Genomic DNA, 18,654 nt, shown 5'->3' on the forward strand with positions numbered 1-18,654 from the left:
TGTGGACGAGCTGCCATCTGCAGCTGCTACCACAGCAGCCAAGGGCTTTAGCTCCCGAGTACCTCCCTTCCTTTGGAACTTGGGGGCCCTCTACTCCCCACTTGCACACCACAGACCTTTGCTGAGGATTGTGGGGACCCTCACTCAGTTTGCAGCACGTTGTAGCCATCCCTGTCCTCTCAATACCTCCCTTGCCACTCAGCTTGTGAGCTCCTTTGGAGCAGCGTGGCCCACCTGGCTGCAACGGAAGAGACACAGCTGACAGGGAAACAACAGCTTAGATCTGACAGCCGGAAAGCTCTGTCAAAAGGGACCTCCCTCTTCACACCGTAGAGGCTGTAGGAGCCGCCAGGGTTTGGGAACCAGTGCTGGGGCCAAAATGACTCCACAGCTGTTTTCCTTCCTGGGGAGGGTTCTGGCTCCAGTGGGAATGGCTCAAGTCTCCTAAGGTTCTGAAAGCCCACTGTGTGCAGATTCACGGTACACAGAGAGGAGAAGGTGGAGTCCTGCCCTGGAGGTGGGCACAGCTCACGGATGAGCCAGGCAGGCAGGCAGGCAGGCAGGGCATGAGAACACCTGAGCTGCCTTCATGAGTGAATGGTGTGGGGGCAGAGGAAGAGAAGCCGGTCTGCTCCCTCATGTGGTGCCCAGGGCAGGTTGTCCCCAGAGGAAACCCTTACGACGGTGAGGACTATCACTGCTGTTTCCCAAGGGGTTCCGTCGGTGCGTGTCTTCCCCGGAGCGGTCAGGCCGTCTCTAAAGTACACTGGCCATGGGCATTGCCTCTCCTTGGAACTTCCCATGTGTTTCTCTTTTTTATGGAACAGTGATTTTTCTAGAGGGGTTCTGGGCCACAAGGTTGTTGGGTCATTTTCTAGCCTTCTGTCGTGAAGAACGCTTTCCTGGGCGTTGGGGTGGTTTGTTGTTCCAGCTCCCTTTCCTGGCTTCTTTTGGGAGCTGGTGCAACAAGAGGAGCTCAGCCTCTGCCTTCTGGCTGAGATGTCACCCTTCAAACAGCAATGCCTGCCTGGAGATAATGATGGCATTTGCCAAAAGGGCTTCGTTTGGCACATGATATCTTGAAAGGACGTACACCGTCCTTTCAGCTATCAAAGGCTAGTTCAAATGACATAAAAATGAGAACTCTCCAATGGAGTCTTACAGTAGGTGGAGAGTCCGAAAAAAACTCCTTCAGTCATTTCACTGAGAGTCATTGATTGGGGACACCAAGAATATAGGAAGGAATGCAGAAAGAAAAGGTGAAGTTGTGTTCAGGATCGGGGGGAGGGATGAACAGGGCGTGCTTGCCTTGAATCCAGGCTTTGTTGGGGGGTGGGGCATAAAGATCGAACGGGTCTGAAACTACAAAGTGGTGATGGTAACACAGTATCACCAGAGTTACACAACAGTGTTCCCAAATTGCAACAATGATGAAAAAGTTTACTAATCCCAACTTAACCAAGAGAAATACAGGAAACCATACAAAAAATGAAACATCACCAGAAAGGTGGAAACAAACCAAATGCAAAGCAGTTCAGGGGAAAGGAACTCCATGTCCCCTGGGGGCAGACGGAGTTGCCGGCCTCCACGGTGAGCAGACAGGGATGGAGGCTGCAGAGCCGACCGCTCCCCTGGACGTGGTGTTTCCGGCAAGGGCTCTGGGTCTCTGTCCAGAGCGGGGGCTCGTTCTTCCTGCAGGGGCGGGTGAGTCATCGTCGGCGTCTGGGTGTTGCGCGGGAGCCAGGGCAGGCTCTCCCTGCCGAGGCGGTGACTCCGCCTCTGCCTCGGGTTCTCCTGCCAAAGCCCGAGCAGGTACAGGTGCACGTGGAGGTGGAGGTTCTGGCTGAGGGGGTGGGACATCAGTGCCTGGGGCTGGGGGTCCTGCAGGCACGGAGATCCGATCTGCCCGGTGTGCTGGCCAGTACCCAGCTGGCCTGGTGTCTCTGCGAGGGCAAGTCTCGGTTCTCCATCTGGCCTCGGTGGATCCCTGGGTCCTGCACCTGGAGCCACCACCTCTGTAGGGACAGGTCTGGGAAGTAGAGCCTGGTTCCAGTTGGAGGCCAGTGCTAGAGCCGGGGGAGAAGCAAAGTTTGCCCACAGGCCAGCCTTGGCATGTGCGTATCCCGGGACAGAAAGCTTCCAAGAGATTCCCAAAGAATACCCCGGGTCGGATGTCTTTTGGGACTGAAGTGTGCAAGATGGGGGTGGGGGTGTGAGGCCAGCGCTTGCTGCAGGCCCAGCAGCATCTTTCGGGGACTCGTCCCTGTGTAGCTCAGCACCCCCTCCCCACACACTCCCGTGCACCAGCCCCAGCGTCCTCACCTCTGTGCTCTGGCGTGCTGGGCTCCAGGTCCTCCTGCTGCCTCAGAGGCCGGGGTTCTCGGGACTCTGGGTCGGAGCCGGGTGTGCTGAGCTCCGTGGCAGCCTCAGACTGGGCCGCCGGGTGTATCCTGGGCGGTGTCTCGGCAGCAGGCCTTCCCCGCCTCCGCTTCGCCCCCGGTGGGGCTGATGCCTCCGTGGGCACGCTCACCTGGAGCCTGCACTGGGCCTCACGGGCGGGGGGGTGGTGCTCCGACCCCTCCCTCCGGGAGGTGGACGGGGTGTCCCCGTCCTCGGCCTCATCACGTGGGAAGCTCTGCAACGACAGTGACCGTCAGCCAGCCGTGCTGGGAGTTTTCCGAGCTGGGCCTGGCCAGTGGAGCCGCTGCTTCTGCCTGCTCGAACTTCTCTTCCCAGAAGGGTCAGAGACGTGTGTCTGCTCAGATCCCCACCCGGGAGGAAAGAGACCCACCTGAGGGTGTGAGGTCAGCCTGGGCGGCCGGCGCTGCCCGCACTCTCCCCATCCCACCCAGCCTGCTCTCCCCTGGGGTGTGGACACAACTTGTCCACAGGCTTCTGACCCCACATCCGCCTGGGCTTCCTTGAGGGAGACACACCCCGAGAAACCCGCATCCACACACACAGGCAAAGGACCCGGTGTTTCCGGGTGGCATGGGAGAGGTGGCCTGGCCCCGCCTGGGGCTCCCCGTGTTACCTTTCTGTTTCTCCGGGCAAAGGGCCAGAGGCCTCTCGGGGGTGCCCTGAGCCAACGTCGACAGGGTGCCCACGCACACTGCCTGTGAGCTTTCCTGAGGCCCCGGCCTCTGGGCAGGGGCAAACAGCAGAACATCCTGGCAGCAAGTGATCTGGCTGGGGGCTCCTCTCCGCTCTGGAGGCCTGGATACCCGGGTTGCGGGTTCTGTTGGGTTCTGTTGCCGGCAGGTGACATCATTTCCTGGGGTTCGTGCTGAGGTCCCTTCCCCAAAACTTCCCAAGGGAATCTCTGGGTTTCTGACTGCTCGACCACCCCCCTTAGGCCATGTGCAGGCACAGTGACAGCCACACAGCCCAGCCCACAGCCCTGGGGAGGCCTGGGTGCAGCCAGGGCCTGAGCTCCGAGGACCCCGCTGCTCTCAGACCAGGCTCCTTCTTCTCATAAGTGGTGTGGCCCTGGACAAGCATATGCCCCTCAGGGTTTCCCCAGTCTCTCCATCTGCAGAGTGGGGGTCATTCTCCCATCTGTTTCCTAGGTCTGTCGGCCTACGAGCAGCTCCATGCCTCTCCACCTGGGGCCGATATCACGTGGAGCTTGTGCGCTGAGACTTCAGAAAGAAAGACGCCATCCAGGGCTGACACAGCACAGAATGGGGCAGAACGAGGCCTGGATGCGCCGTGGTACCCAGGAAAAGGCACTCCCCCTCCTGACTGTTTTGAGACCCCGCATGCAAGTTGGAGGACCGAAAGGAAGACTCGAAGGTCTCCCTCTCTTATAGAAAAGAGTAGCCAACTTTCTGGTCCTCTGTTTCCATTGAGATTCTGTTCAAGTGTCCCAGCTCGGCTTCTGCGGGTGGCTGAGCTTCTAATGGCTCCCTGCGTTCTTGTCTTTTCCTCTCCAAACCTTCCGTCCTTTTCCCCCTTCTGGGGTGGATGGGCGCTGTCATTGCTTCTACCTTCGAGACAGATTGATGAAAAGTCTGGACCATCGACTCCTTTCCTCTCTTTGGTTCCGTGTCTCTCTCTGGCTGTGTCCCTCTCTTTTCCTTTCTCGATTCAGTCTGTGCCTTCCTCTTTCTCTCTCGTGTGTGGATGGATGGATGCTAGGAATGCCCATGTATATGATTAGATGAGGGTTATGTTTTAGGGATAGGTTAGAGGGAGAGAAAGGCTTTAGGTCGGAGTTGGTCATGGGGGAAGGGTCAAGGGTGGTGGTGGTGTTTCTTGGAATCTGAGTGCTGTGCATTCTTCGTCTCTTTCCATATGAACCCCTTCTCAGATACACCACTTGCAAGGAGTCTCTCATGTTCCGTTTCCTATCTTTTGCATTTGTGAATGCTTAGCTTCTCTGTTGTGAAGAGGTTCCATTGGATGGAAACCCATTGGTGTACTTGGTTTCCCTCTTCCCCTTACTTGAAGAGACCCATTTCTACCTCCGCCCAGCAAATGGCAAGGAGACTCTGATGTTAAGGAGCCTTTGACCTACGCTTCTTTCTAGCTATCTCATGACATCAGTCTTTAGGGTGAGGTTTTTCCCCGATATTGAGGTGGTGTGAGATCAAAACCAATAGCGTTCTTCAGATGTAGCTGTCTGGTTTTCCCATGGACATTGATTGAAGAGGCTTTCTTGTTCCCATTTGGATATTCTCCCCTTCTGTGTCAGAGATGAGTTGACCATGGATGCCGGGGTTTGTTTCTGGACCCTCAACTTTATTCCATCGATCTGGATCTGTGTGTGTTGTTGTATTCCCAATAGCATACCGTCCTGCTGCTGCCGCTGCGGCTAAGTCACTTCAGTCGTGTCTGACTCTGCGCGACCCCATGGCCTGCAGCCTACCAGGCTCCTCCGTCCAGGGCATTTTCCAGGCAAGAGTACTGGAGTGGGTCGCCATCGCCTTCTCCGATACTCTCCTGAGGATCCTAGTTTGGTCGTCTAATTTCCTTTCACACAACCTTGGATGTCCGTATCGGGGCTTTTTCGTCGGATTGTATTGACAATTTAGGCTCTTTTCTGTTTCCGTAACCCCTTTTGCAATTCTTTGTTCGGTGCGAAAATGCATTGGCATTTTGGGAGGAATAGCATCGAAGCTGTGGATTGCCTTGTGGGGCTGTGACATCATTTTCCCAATAGGAATTCTTTCAAGCCCTGAGCACAGCTTCTCTTTCCAGTGATTGGTGTGGGCTTGATCTTCTTTCTTCCATCTCTCGCCGTTTTGTGAGAACAGGTCCTTCCTTCCCTTCTGGGTTAGATGGACTCGTGGGTATCACTTCAGTGAATGGCATTGTCAGTGGGGGTGATAATTCCCTTCTCATTGGAAGACTTTGCTGTGAGTATTAGAAGTGCAAGTGATTTCTCTTCCCCTTCCTCCCTGTCCATCTCTCAGAGCCACCGGGAAACAGAGGCCTCATCCAGGGTCACACAGGCCTGAGGGAGTGCAACTAGACTGTTGTTTCTTCAGGCCCTCAGTGCTGGACATCATCCGGGATACTCTGTGTGTGTCTTCCTCAGTCTGGTGTCCCTTCAGACCTTTCCCTAGTTTTCACAGGCTTGTTGTGTTGGTGTTCTTTGTCTGTTTGGAGACACGTCCTTGAGAAGCTTTGTGTTTCCACTCATTCGTCTCGCGATGTATGACCTGTCTTTTGCTTTTGTAATGAGGTCTTTCCCACAGTAGATATCTTTGATTTTGCAAAGTCCACTGTATTCTCTGGGTTGTTTTGTGGACTGCCTTTTAGTTTTGTGTGTGAAGACTCAAAGCACGTGTCCGGTTTCTGCTCATTGTTCTTCTAGATTTGTGACAAGTTTTCATGGAAACTTTGTCTAGGGATAACTGGAAGTGAACTCGGTGTAAGGTGTCAAGCCTCCATCTCCATTCATGTCATGCCCTGCAGTTTCCAATTCCCTGTTCCTGAGTGGTTTTGGAGACCTTGTGGGAAGTTTGGTTGCATCGGAGTTTGCATTTCCACCTTGAGTAGATAGATTCACACTGTTCTGCCCTCAGGGACACTGTCAAGGGGGAGTGAGGAGCAGCCTGCACTTCCAGCAGTGACCACACGGTGGGGCGAGTGCTGCTCTCCCCTCTGGGAGCCCCAGGCCACAGGCATCCCAGTGAGGAGCCAGCTCTGTGCTCAGCTGAAAGGAGTTAGTCTCTCAGGAGCCTCTGAGCCCTTGCCTTTGGATCACCCAGGGTGGGCATTTACTGTGACAGAAAAAAATTGCCCTGAATTCCATGGACGGAAGAGCCTGGCTGTGTAGAGTTCGTGAGTTGCCGTGAATCAGACACAACTGAGGACACAAAAACTCAATAGACTAAAACACTTTTTGGGGGTGGGGGGAGTGAAAGGGGGTGATGTGGGGTTTTTTGTCTTATATAATAGCCAAGGGAAATCTAGTTTAAACCTAAATTCACATAGATGGGAAAGGTATAGCTCTCCGTCACCCTATTAAAAAAAAAAAAAAAACGACTTAACTTTTCTGAAAGTTTATTTAGTAGCTTCCTTGAGCAGTTCATTGTGAAGCATTTTTTTTTTTTTCTGTGACATTGGCCTCATTAAAAAGTACGGTTTGCCTTTACTGGATAATTTTGTTCATTGGTTTGTTAGGGAATCTTGGTAATATTTGAGTTTCCTGGGGAGCATGGTCACATGACCTGGCCCTGGCCAATCGGTGCGTTCCACCTCCCTGGCCACTGTGATTGGCTCCGGACTGGGGCAGTGCCCAATCGGGGCCCAGGGCCGGGCCTGACGTTGGAAGCCAGGGGAAGACGAGCTCTCGTCCTGCTGGGGTAGGGGAAGGGGTGGGGCCGGGGGAGGTCAGGCTCCAGCAGTGGGAGGGGCTTGAGGTCCGCCTGCGGCAGTTGGTGACCTTCCTGCTCCCCTCAGGGCAGAGCCGCCGGCCTGAGAATGAGGGCGCTGCTGAGCCCAGGGGCTGGGATGGCCCGTTGCTGCTGTGGTCCCAGAGCTCCACCCGAGACCTGAGGGAGGCCGTCTGCCCGTGAGTCCTCTCCCGCTTGTCTGTCAGCTTGTTTGAAGCATGCTGGGTTTTCTGCCCAGCTGGCTAAGGGGAGTCCCTGGAAATGCAAGGGTGTGGGTTTTGGCAGACTTCAGGGAAGACATGCCAGATGAGCCTGGGAGACTCCAGCTTAATCTGGATTCAGGAGATATCTCTTCGGGCCAGCTAGTAATTGTAGGATAAGCCTAATGAGTCTTCACAGGATGAAGAGAGTAACGTGCCAAGGTAGCAATCGATGTCCTCCTTCGAGAGGATGAAGCTGGTGCTCAGAGAAGGGGGGAACTTGGCCACAGCAAGGAGGTGTGCACCCAGACAGAACCCCCAGATCCGGCCATTTGAGCTCAGGGAGGCCACTGGTGTGGCTTGTCCCTGTGGCAGGGGCCGAGGCACGCAGCCCACCCTGATTCCTGCGGGGGCCTGACTTGGGAAGTGCCATCTGGTAGCTTTGAGACTCACCAAACCAAATTGCACTGGAGAGGGGAAGGACACCTTCCTTCATCCACCCCCCACCCCCGCCGGATTCCCACATACCCTGACCCCTTTCTCTGGATTTCGGAGCCATTTCCAGAGTCCCGCTCATATGACCTCATTCGAAGTGCACTGTGGACGAGCTGCCATCTGCAGCTGCTACCACAGCAGCCAAGGGCTTTAGCTCCCGAGTACCTCCCTTCCTTTGGAACTTGGGGGCCCTCTACTCCCCACTTGCACACCACAGACCTTTGCTGAGGATTGTGGGGACCCTCACTCAGTTTGCAGCACGTTGTAGCCATCCCTGTCCTCTCAATACCTCCCTTGCCACTCAGCTTGTGAGCTCCTTTGGAGCAGCGTGGCCCACCTGGCTGCAACGGAAGAGACACAGCTGACAGGGAAACAACAGCTTAGATCTGACAGCCGGAAAGCTCTGTCAAAAGGGACCTCCCTCTTCACACCGTAGAGGCTGTAGGAGCCGCCAGGGTTTGGGAACCAGTGCTGGGGCCAAAATGACTCCACAGCTGTTTTCCTTCCTGGGGAGGGTTCTGGCTCCAGTGGGAATGGCTCAAGTCTCCTAAGGTTCTGAAAGCCCACTGTGTGCAGATTCACGGTACACAGAGAGGAGAAGGTGGAGTCCTGCCCTGGAGGTGGGCACAGCTCACGGATGAGCCAGGCAGGCAGGCAGGCAGGCAGGGCATGAGAACACCTGAGCTGCCTTCATGAGTGAATGGTGTGGGGGCAGAGGAAGAGAAGCCGGTCTGCTCCCTCATGTGGTGCCCAGGGCAGGTTGTCCCCAGAGGAAACCCTTACGACGGTGAGGACTATCACTGCTGTTTCCCAAGGGGTTCCGTCGGTGCGTGTCTTCCCCGGAGCGGTCAGGCCGTCTCTAAAGTACACTGGCCATGGGCATTGCCTCTCCTTGGAACTTCCCATGTGTTTCTCTTTTTTATGGAACAGTGATTTTTCTAGAGGGGTTCTGGGCCACAAGGTTGTTGGGTCATTTTCTAGCCTTCTGTCGTGAAGAACGCTTTCCTGGGCGTTGGGGTGGTTTGTTGTTCCAGCTCCCTTTCCTGGCTTCTTTTGGGAGCTGGTGCAACAAGAGGAGCTCAGCCTCTGCCTTCTGGCTGAGATGTCACCCTTCAAACAGCAATGCCTGCCTGGAGATAATGATGGCATTTGCCAAAAGGGCTTCGTTTGGCACATGATATCTTGAAAGGACGTACACCGTCCTTTCAGCTATCAAAGGCTAGTTCAAATGACATAAAAATGAGAACTCTCCAATGGAGTCTTACAGTAGGTGGAGAGTCCGAAAAAAACTCCTTCAGTCATTTCACTGAGAGTCATTGATTGGGGACACCAAGAATATAGGAAGGAATGCAGAAAGAAAAGGTGAAGTTGTGTTCAGGATCGGGGGGAGGGATGAACAGGGCGTGCTTGCCTTGAATCCAGGCTTTGTTGGGGGGTGGGGCATAAAGATCGAACGGGTCTGAAACTACAAAGTGGTGATGGTAACACAGTATCACCAGAGTTACACAACAGTGTTCCCAAATTGCAACAATGATGAAAAAGTTTACTAATCCCAACTTAACCAAGAGAAATACAGGAAACCATACAAAAAATGAAACATCACCAGAAAGGTGGAAACAAACCAAATGCAAAGCAGTTCAGGGGAAAGGAACTCCATGTCCCCTGGGGGCAGACGGAGTTGCCGGCCTCCACGGTGAGCAGACAGGGATGGAGGCTGCAGAGCCGACCGCTCCCCTGGACGTGGTGTTTCCGGCAAGGGCTCTGGGTCTCTGTCCAGAGCGGGGGCTCGTTCTTCCTGCAGGGGCGGGTGAGTCATCGTCGGCGTCTGGGTGTTGCGCGGGAGCCAGGGCAGGCTCTCCCTGCCGAGGCGGTGACTCCGCCTCTGCCTCGGGTTCTCCTGCCAAAGCCCGAGCAGGTACAGGTGCACGTGGAGGTGGAGGTTCTGGCTGAGGGGGTGGGACATCAGTGCCTGGGGCTGGGGGTCCTGCAGGCACGGAGATCCGATCTGCCCGGTGTGCTGGCCAGTACCCAGCTGGCCTGGTGTCTCTGCGAGGGCAAGTCTCGGTTCTCCATCTGGCCTCGGTGGATCCCTGGGTCCTGCACCTGGAGCCACCACCTCTGTAGGGACAGGTCTGGGAAGTAGAGCCTGGTTCCAGTTGGAGGCCAGTGCTAGAGCCGGGGGAGAAGCAAAGTTTGCCCACAGGCCAGCCTTGGCATGTGCGTATCCCGGGACAGAAAGCTTCCAAGAGATTCCCAAAGAATACCCCGGGTCGGATGTCTTTTGGGACTGAAGTGTGCAAGATGGGGGTGGGGGTGTGAGGCCAGCGCTTGCTGCAGGCCCAGCAGCATCTTTCGGGGACTCGTCCCTGTGTAGCTCAGCACCCCCTCCCCACACACTCCCGTGCACCAGCCCCAGCGTCCTCACCTCTGTGCTCTGGCGTGCTGGGCTCCAGGTCCTCCTGCTGCCTCAGAGGCCGGGGTTCTCGGGACTCTGGGTCGGAGCCGGGTGTGCTGAGCTCCGTGGCAGCCTCAGACTGGGCCGCCGGGTGTATCCTGGGCGGTGTCTCGGCAGCAGGCCTTCCCCGCCTCCGCTTCGCCCCCGGTGGGGCTGATGCCTCCGTGGGCACGCTCACCTGGAGCCTGCACTGGGCCTCACGGGCGGGGGGGTGGTGCTCCGACCCCTCCCTCCGGGAGGTGGACGGGGTGTCCCCGTCCTCGGCCTCATCACGTGGGAAGCTCTGCAACGACAGTGACCGTCAGCCAGCCGTGCTGGGAGTTTTCCGAGCTGGGCCTGGCCAGTGGAGCCGCTGCTTCTGCCTGCTCGAACTTCTCTTCCCAGAAGGGTCAGAGACGTGTGTCTGCTCAGATCCCCACCCGGGAGGAAAGAGACCCACCTGAGGGTGTGAGGTCAGCCTGGGCGGCCGGCGCTGCCCGCACTCTCCCCATCCCACCCAGCCTGCTCTCCCCTGGGGTGTGGACACAACTTGTCCACAGGCTTCTGACCCCACATCCGCCTGGGCTTCCTTGAGGGAGACACACCCCGAGAAACCCGCATCCACACACACAGGCAAAGGACCCGGTGTTTCCGGGTGGCATGGGAGAGGTGGCCTGGCCCCGCCTGGGGCTCCCCGTGTTACCTTTCTGTTTCTCCGGGCAAAGGGCCAGAGGCCTCTCGGGGGTGCCCTGAGCCAACGTCGACAGGGTGCCCACGCACACTGCCTGTGAGCTTTCCTGAGGCCCCGGCCTCTGGGCAGGGGCAAACAGCAGAACATCCTGGCAGCAAGTGATCTGGCTGGGGGCTCCTCTCCGCTCTGGAGGCCTGGATACCCGGGTTGCGGGTTCTGTTGGGTTCTGTTGCCGGCAGGTGACATCATTTCCTGGGGTTCGTGCTGAGGTCCCTTCCCCAAAACTTCCCAAGGGAATCTCTGGGTTTCTGACTGCTCGACCACCCCCCTTAGGCCATGTGCAGGCACAGTGACAGCCACACAGCCCAGCCCACAGCCCTGGGGAGGCCTGGGTGCAGCCAGGGCCTGAGCTCCGAGGACCCCGCTGCTCTCAGACCAGGCTCCTTCTTCTCATAAGTGGTGTGGCCCTGGACAAGCATATGCCCCTCAGGGTTTCCCCAGTCTCTCCATCTGCAGAGTGGGGGTCATTCTCCCATCTGTTTCCTAGGTCTGTCGGCCTACGAGCAGCTCCATGCCTCTCCACCTGGGGCCGATATCACGTGGAGCTTGTGCGCTGAGACTTCAGAAAGAAAGACGCCATCCAGGGCTGACACAGCACAGAATGGGGCAGAACGAGGCCTGGATGCGCCGTGGTACCCAGGAAAAGGCACTCCCCCTCCTGACTGTTTTGAGACCCCGCATGCAAGTTGGAGGACCGAAAGGAAGACTCGAAGGTCTCCCTCTCTTATAGAAAAGAGTAGCCAACTTTCTGGTCCTCTGTTTCCATTGAGATTCTGTTCAAGTGTCCCAGCTCGGCTTCTGCGGGTGGCTGAGCTTCTAATGGCTCCCTGCGTTCTTGTCTTTTCCTCTCCAAACCTTCCGTCCTTTTCCCCCTTCTGGGGTGGATGGGCGCTGTCATTGCTTCTACCTTCGAGACAGATTGATGAAAAGTCTGGACCATCGACTCCTTTCCTCTCTTTGGTTCCGTGTCTCTCTCTGGCTGTGTCCCTCTCTTTTCCTTTCTCGATTCAGTCTGTGCCTTCCTCTTTCTCTCTCGTGTGTGGATGGATGGATGCTAGGAATGCCCATGTATATGATTAGATGAGGGTTATGTTTTAGGGATAGGTTAGAGGGAGAGAAAGGCTTTAGGTCGGAGTTGGTCATGGGGGAAGGGTCAAGGGTGGTGGTGGTGTTTCTTGGAATCTGAGTGCTGTGCATTCTTCGTCTCTTTCCATATGAACCCCTTCTCAGATACACCACTTGCAAGGAGTCTCTCATGTTCCGTTTCCTATCTTTTGCATTTGTGAATGCTTAGCTTCTCTGTTGTGAAGAGGTTCCATTGGATGGAAACCCATTGGTGTACTTGGTTTCCCTCTTCCCCTTACTTGAAGAGACCCATTTCTACCTCCGCCCAGCAAATGGCAAGGAGACTCTGATGTTAAGGAGCCTTTGACCTACGCTTCTTTCTAGCTATCTCATGACATCAGTCTTTAGGGTGAGGTTTTTCCCCGATATTGAGGTGGTGTGAGATCAAAACCAATAGCGTTCTTCAGATGTAGCTGTCTGGTTTTCCCATGGACATTGATTGAAGAGGCTTTCTTGTTCCCATTTGGATATTCTCCCCTTCTGTGTCAGAGATGAGTTGACCATGGATGCCGGGGTTTGTTTCTGGACCCTCAACTTTATTCCATCGATCTGGATCTGTGTGTGTTGTTGTATTCCCAATAGCATACCGTCCTGCTGCTGCCGCTGCGGCTAAGTCACTTCAGTCGTGTCTGACTCTGCGCGACCCCATGGCCTGCAGCCTACCAGGCTCCTCCGTCCAGGGCATTTTCCAGGCAAGAGTACTGGAGTGGGTCGCCATCGCCTTCTCCGATACTCTCCTGAGGATCCTAGTTTGGTCGTCTAATTTCCTTTCACACAACCTTGGATGTCCGTATCGGGGCTTTTTCGTCGGATTGTATTGACAATTTAGGCTCTTTTCTGTTTCCGTAACCCCTTTTGCAATTCTTTGTTCGGTGCGAAAATGCATTGGCATTTTGGGAGGAATAGCATCGAAGCTGTGGATTGCCTTGTGGGGCTGTGACATCATTTTCCCAATAGGAATTCTTTCAAGCCCTGAGCACAGCTTCTCTTTCCAGTGATTGGTGTGGGCTTGATCTTCTTTCTTCCATCTCTCGCCGTTTTGTGAGAACAGGTCCTTCCTTCCCTTCTGGGTTAGATGGACTCGTGGGTATCACTTCAGTGAATGGCATTGTCAGTGGGGGTGATAATTCCCTTCTCATTGGAAGACTTTGCTGTGAGTATTAGAAGTGCAAGTGATTTCTCTTCCCCTTCCTCCCTGTCCATCTCTCAGAGCCACCGGGAAACAGAGGCCTCATCCAGGGTCACACAGGCCTGAGGGAGTGCAACTAGACTGTTGTTTCTTCAGGCCCTCAGTGCTGGACATCATCCGGGATACTCTGTGTGTGTCTTCCTCAGTCTGGTGTCCCTTCAGACCTTTCCCTAGTTTTCACAGGCTTGTTGTGTTGGTGTTCTTTGTCTGTTTGGAGACACGTCCTTGAGAAGCTTTGTGTTTCCACTCATTCGTCTCGCGATGTATGACCTGTCTTTTGCTTTTGTAATGAGGTCTTGCCCACAGTAGATATCTTTGATTTTGCAAAGTGCACTGTATTCTCTGGGTTGTTTTGTGGACTGCCTTTTAGTTTTGTGTGTGAAGACTCAAAGCACGTGTCCGGTTTCTGCTCATTGTTCTTCTAGATTTGTGACAAGTTTTCATGGAAACTTTGTCTAGGGATAACTGGAAGTGAACTCGGTGTAAGGTGTCAAGCCTCCATCTCCATTCATGTCATGCCCTGCAGTTTCCAATTCCCTGTTCCTGAGTGGTTTTGGAGACCTTGTGGGAAGTTTGGTTGCATCGGAGTTTGCATTTCCACCTTGAGTAGATAGATTCACACTGTTCTGCCCTCAGGGACACTGTCAAGGGGGAGTGAGGAGCAGCCTGCACTTCCAGCAGTGACCACACGGTGGGGCGAGTGCTGCTCTCCCCTCTGGGAGCCCCAGGCCACAGGCATCCCAGTGAGGAGCCAGCTCTGTGCTCAGCTGAAAGGAGTTAGTCTCTCAGGAGCCTCTGAGCCCTTGCCTTTGGATCACCCAGGGTGGGCATTTACTGTGACAGAAAAAAATTGCCCTGAATTCCATGGACGGAAGAGCCTGGCTGTGTAGAGTTCGTGAGTTGCCGTGAATCAGACACAACTGAGGACACAAAAACTCAATAGACTAAAACACTTTTTGGGGGTGGGGGGAGTGAAAGGGGGTGATGTGGGGTTTTTTGTCTTATATAATAGCCAAGGGAAATCTAGTTTAAACCTAAATTCACATAGATGGGAAAGGTATAGCTCTCCGTCACCCTATTAAAAAAAAAAAAAAAAGACTTAACTTTTCTGAAAGTTTATTTAGTAGCTTCCTTGAGCAGTTCATTGTGAAGCATTTTTTTTTTTTTTCTGTGACATTGGCCTCATTAAAAAGTACGGTTTGCCTTTACTGGATAATTTTGTTCATTGGTTTGTTAGGGAATCTTGGTAATATTTGAGTTTCCTGGGGAGCATGGTCACATGACCTGGCCCTGGCCAATCGGTGCGTTCCACCTCCCTGGCCACTGTGATTGGCTCCGGACTGGGGCAGTGCCCAATCGGGGCCCAGGGCCGGGCCTGACGTTGGAAGCCAGGGGAAGACGAGCTCTCGTCCTGCTGGGGTAGGGGAAGGGGTGGGGCCGGGGGAGGTCAGGCTCCAGCAGTGGGAGGGGCTTGAGGTCCGCCTGCGGCAGTTGGTGACCTTCCTGCTCCCCTCAGGGCAGAGCCGCCGGCCTGAGAATGAGGGCGCTGCTGAGCCCAGGGGCTGGGATGGCCCGTTGCTGCTGTGGTCCCAGAGCTCCACCCGAGACCTGAGGGAGGCCGTCTGCCCGTGAGTCCTCTCCCGCTTGTCTGTCAGCTTGTTTGAAGCATGCTGGGTTTTCTGCCCAGCTGGCTAAGGGGAGTCCCTGGAAATGCAAGGGTGTGGGTTTTGGCAGACTTCAGGGAAGACATGCCAGATGAGCCTGGGAGACTCCAGCTTAATCTGGATTCAGGAGATATCTCTTCGGGCCAGCTAGTAATTGTAGGATAAGCCTAATGAGTCTTCACAGGATGAAGAGAGTAACGTGCCAAGGTAGCAATCGATGTCCTCCTTCGAGAGGATGAAGCTGGTGCTCAGAGAAGGGGGGAACTTGGCCACAGCAAGGAGGTGTGCACCCAGACAGAACCCCCAGATCCGGCCATTTGAGCTCAGGGAGGCCACTGGTGTGGCTTGTCCCTGTGGCAGGGGCCGAGGCACGCAGCCCACCCTGATTCCTGCGGGGGCCTGACTTGGGAAGTGCCATCTGGTAGCTTTGAGACTCACCAAACCAAATTGCACTGGAGAGGGGAAGGACACCTTCCTTCATCCACCCCCCACCCCCGCCGGATTCCCACATACCCTGACCCCTTTCTCTGGATTTCGGAGCCATTTCCAGAGTCCCGCTCATATGACCTCATTCGAAGTGCACTGTGGACGAGCTGCCATCTGCAGCTGCTACCACAGCAGCCAAGGGCTTTAGCTCCCGAGTACCTCCCTTCCTTTGGAACTTGGGGGCCCTCTACTCCCCACTTGCACACCACAGACCTTTGCTGAGGATTGTGGGGACCCTCACTCAGTTTGCAGCACGTTGTAGCCATCCCTGTCCTCTCAATACCTCCCTTGCCACTCAGCTTGTGAGCTCCTTTGGAGCAGCGTGGCCCACCTGGCTGCAACGGAAGAGACACAGCTGACAGGGAAACAACAGCTTAGATCTGACAGCCGGAAAGCTCTGTCAAAAGGGACCTCCCTCTTCACACCGTAGAGGCTGTAGGAGCCGCCAGGGTTTGGGAACCAGTGCTGGGGCCAAAATGACTCCACAGCTGTTTTCCTTCCTGGGGAGGGTTCTGGCTCCAGTGGGAATGGCTCAAGTCTCCTAAGGTTCTGAAAGCCCACTGTGTGCAGATTCACGGTACACAGAGAGGAGAAGGTGGAGTCCTGCCCTGGAGGTGGGCACAGCTCACGGATGAGCCAGGCAGGCAGGCAGGCAGGCAGGGCATGAGAACACCTGAGCTGCCTTCATGAGTGAACGGTGTGGGGGCAGAGGAAGAGAAGCCGGTCTGCTCCCTCATGTGGTGCCCAGGGCAGGTTGTCCCCAGAGGAAACCCTTACGACGGTGAGGACTATCACTGCTGTTTCCCAAGGGGTTCCGTCGGTGCGTGTCTTCCCCGGAGCGGTCAGGCCGTCTCTAAAGTACACTGGCCATGGGCATTGCCTCTCCTTGGAACTTCCCATGTGTTTCTCTTTTTTATGGAACAGTGATTTTTCTAGAGGGGTTCTGGGCCACAAGGTTGTTGGGTCATTTTCTAGCCTTCTGTCGTGAAGAACGCTTTCCTGGGCGTTGGGGTGGTTTGTTGTTCCAGCTCCCTTTCTTGGCTTCTTTTGGGAGCTGGTGCAACAAGAGGAGCTCAGCCTCTGCCTTCTGGCTGAGATGTCACCCTTCAAACAGCAATGCCTGCCTGGAGATAATGATGGCATTTGCCAAAAGGGCTTCGTTTGGCACATGATATCTTGAAAGGACGTACACCGTCCTTTCAGCTATCAAAGGCTAGTTCAAATGACATAAAAATGAGAACTCTCCAATGGAGTCTTACAGTAGGTGGAGAGTCCGAAAAAAACTCCTTCAGTCATTTCACTGAGAGTCATTGATTGGGGACACCAAGAATATAGGAAGGAATGCAGAAAGAAAAGGTGAAGTTGTGTTCAGGATCGGGGGGAGGGATGAACAGGGCGTGCTTGCCTTGAATCCAGGCTTTGTTGGGGGGTGGGGCATAAAGATCGAACGGGTCTGAAACTACAAAGTGGTGATGGTAACACAGTATCACCAGAGTTACACAACAGTGTTCCCAAATTGCAACAATGATGAAAAAGTTTACTAATCCCAACTTAACCAAGAGAAATACAGGAAACCATACAAAAAATGAAACATCACCAGAAAGGTGGAAACAAACCAAATGCAAAGCAGTTCAGGGGAAAGGAACTCCATGTCCCCTGGGGGCAGACGGAGTTGCCGGCCTCCACGGTGAGCAGACAGGGATGGAGGCTGCAGAGCCGACCGCTCCCCTGGACGTGGTGTTTCCGGCAAGGGCTCTGGGTCTCTGTCCAGAGCGGGGGCTCGTTCTTCCTGCAGGGGCGGGTGAGTCATCGTCGGCGTCTGGGTGTTGCGCGGGAGCCAGGGCAGGCTCTCCCTGCCGAGGCGGTGACTCCTCCTCTGCCTCGGGTTCTCCTGCCAAAGCCCGAGCAGGTACAGGTGCACGTGGAGGTGGAGGTTCTGGCTGAGGGGGTGGGACATCAGTGCCTGGGGCTGGGGGTCCTGCAGGCACGCAGATCCGATCTGCCCGGTGTGCTGGCCAGTACCCAGCTGGCCTGGTGTCTCTGCGAGGGCAAGTCTCGGTTCTCCATCTGGCCTCGGTGGATCCCTGGGTCCTGCACCTGGAGCCACCACCTCTGTAGGGACAGGTCTGGGAAGTAGAGCCTGGTTCCAGTTGGAGGCCAGTGCTAGAGCCGGGGGAGAAGCAAAGTTTGCCCACAGGCCAGCCTTGGCATGTGCGTATCCCGGGACAGAAAGCTTCCAAGAGATTCCCAAAGAATACCCCGGGTCGGATGTCTTTTGGGACTGAAGTGTGCAAGATGGGGGTGGGGGTGTGAGGCCAGCGCTTGCTGCAGGCCCAGCAGCATCTTTCGGGGACTCGTCCCTGTGTAGCTCAGCACCCCCTCCCCACACACTCCCGTGCACCAGCCCCAGCGTCCTCACCTCTGTGCTCTGGCGTGCTGGGCTCCAGGTCCTCCTGCTGCCTCAGAGGCCGGGGTTCTCGGGACTCTGGGTCGGAGCCGGGTGTGCTGAGCTCCGTGGCAGCCTCAGACTGGGCCGCCGGGTGTATCCTGGGTGGTGTCTCGGCAGCAGGCCTTCCCCGCCTCCGCTTCGCCCCCGGTGGGGCTGATGCCTCCGTGGGCACGCTCACCTGGAGCCTGCACTGGGCCTCACGGGCGGGGGGGTGGTGCTCCGACCCCTCCCTCCGGGAGGTGGACGGGGTGTCCCCGTCCTCGGCCTCATCACGTGGGAAGCTCTGCAACGACAGTGACCGTCAGCCAGCCATGCTGGGAGTTTTCCGAGCTGGGCCTGGCCAGTGGAGCCGCTGCTTCTGCCTGCTCGAACTTCTCTTCCCAGAAGGGTCAGAGACGTGTGTCTGCTCAGATCCCCACCCGGGAGGAAAGAGACCCACCTGAGGGTGTGAGGTCAGCCTGGGCGGCCGGCGCTGCCCGCACTCTCCCCATCCCACCCAGCCTGCTCTCCCCTGGGGTGTGGACACAACTTGTCCACAGGCTTCTGACCCCACATCCGCCTGGGCTTCCTTGAGGGAGACACACCCCGAGAAACCCGCATCCACACACACAGGCAAAGGACCCGGTGTTTCCGGGTGGCATGGGAGAGGTGGCCTGGCCCCGCCTGGGGCTCCCCGTGTTACCTTTCTGTTTCTCCGGGCAAAGGGCCAGAGGCCTCTCGGGGGTGCCCTGAGCCAACGTCGACAGGGTGCCCACGCACACTGCCTGTGAGCTCTCCTGAGGCCCCGGCCTCTGGGCAGGGGCAAACAGCAGAACATCCTGGCAGCAAGTGATCTGGCTGGGGGCTCCTCTCCGCTCTGGAGGCCTGGATACCCGGGTTGCGGGTTCTGTTGGGTTCTGTTGCTGGCAGGTCACATCATTTCCTGGGGTTCGTGCTGAGGTCCCTTCCCCAAAACTTCCCAAGGGAATCTCTGGGTTTCTGACTGCTCGACCACCCCCCTTAGGCCATGTGCAGGC

The 18,654-nt window shown here is 55.8% G+C and overlaps 2 protein-coding genes and 1 long non-coding RNA gene across 5 annotated transcripts; all 3 read right to left on the bottom strand.

Annotated features, from left to right (window-relative positions):
• Positions 1-1,419: 1,419 nt before the first annotated feature.
• LOC145513960 (uncharacterized) lies at positions 1,420-6,696 on the bottom strand. 2 transcript variants are annotated; one of them, XM_081511041.1, is made up of 3 exons: positions 3,035-6,696; positions 2,323-2,635; positions 1,420-2,066 (listed from the first exon to the last, which is right to left on the bottom strand). In XM_081511041.1, the coding sequence occupies exons 1-3, from the start codon at positions 3,269-3,271 to the stop codon at positions 1,444-1,446; spliced, it is 1,173 nt and encodes a 390-aa protein (XP_081367167.1). In that variant the 5' UTR covers positions 3,272-6,696; the 3' UTR covers positions 1,420-1,443. The 2 variants fall into 2 exon arrangements, with proteins under 2 accessions (XP_081367167.1, XP_081367166.1); XM_081511040.1 differs by having other exon boundaries at positions 1,420-2,015; positions 3,035-6,485.
• Positions 6,697-9,062: 2,366 nt separating this feature from the next.
• Positions 9,063-14,129, bottom strand: LOC145513939 (uncharacterized). 2 transcript variants are annotated; one of them, XM_081511007.1, is made up of 3 exons: positions 10,678-14,129; positions 9,966-10,278; positions 9,063-9,658 (listed from the first exon to the last, which is right to left on the bottom strand). In XM_081511007.1, exons 1-3 carry the CDS (start codon positions 10,912-10,914, stop codon positions 9,087-9,089), a joined length of 1,122 nt encoding a protein of 373 aa, XP_081367133.1. In that variant the 5' UTR covers positions 10,915-14,129; the 3' UTR covers positions 9,063-9,086. The 2 variants fall into 2 exon arrangements, with proteins under 2 accessions (XP_081367133.1, XP_081367131.1); XM_081511005.1 differs by having other exon boundaries at positions 9,063-9,709.
• Positions 14,130-14,497: 368 nt separating this feature from the next.
• On the bottom strand, positions 14,498-18,493 carry LOC145514006 (uncharacterized). The gene is made up of 2 exons (XR_014059810.1): positions 18,321-18,493; positions 14,498-17,921 (listed from the first exon to the last, which is right to left on the bottom strand). It is a non-coding gene; the product is annotated as an uncharacterized LOC145514006 (long non-coding RNA).
• Between the last annotated feature and the right edge of the window lie 161 nt (positions 18,494-18,654).

Source organism: Giraffa tippelskirchi, chromosome 7 (assembly GCF_054371585.1).
Source record: "Giraffa tippelskirchi isolate mGirTip1 chromosome 7, T2T-mGirTip1v1.2.pri, whole genome shotgun sequence".
NCBI lineage: Eukaryota > Metazoa > Chordata > Mammalia > Artiodactyla > Giraffidae > Giraffa > Giraffa tippelskirchi.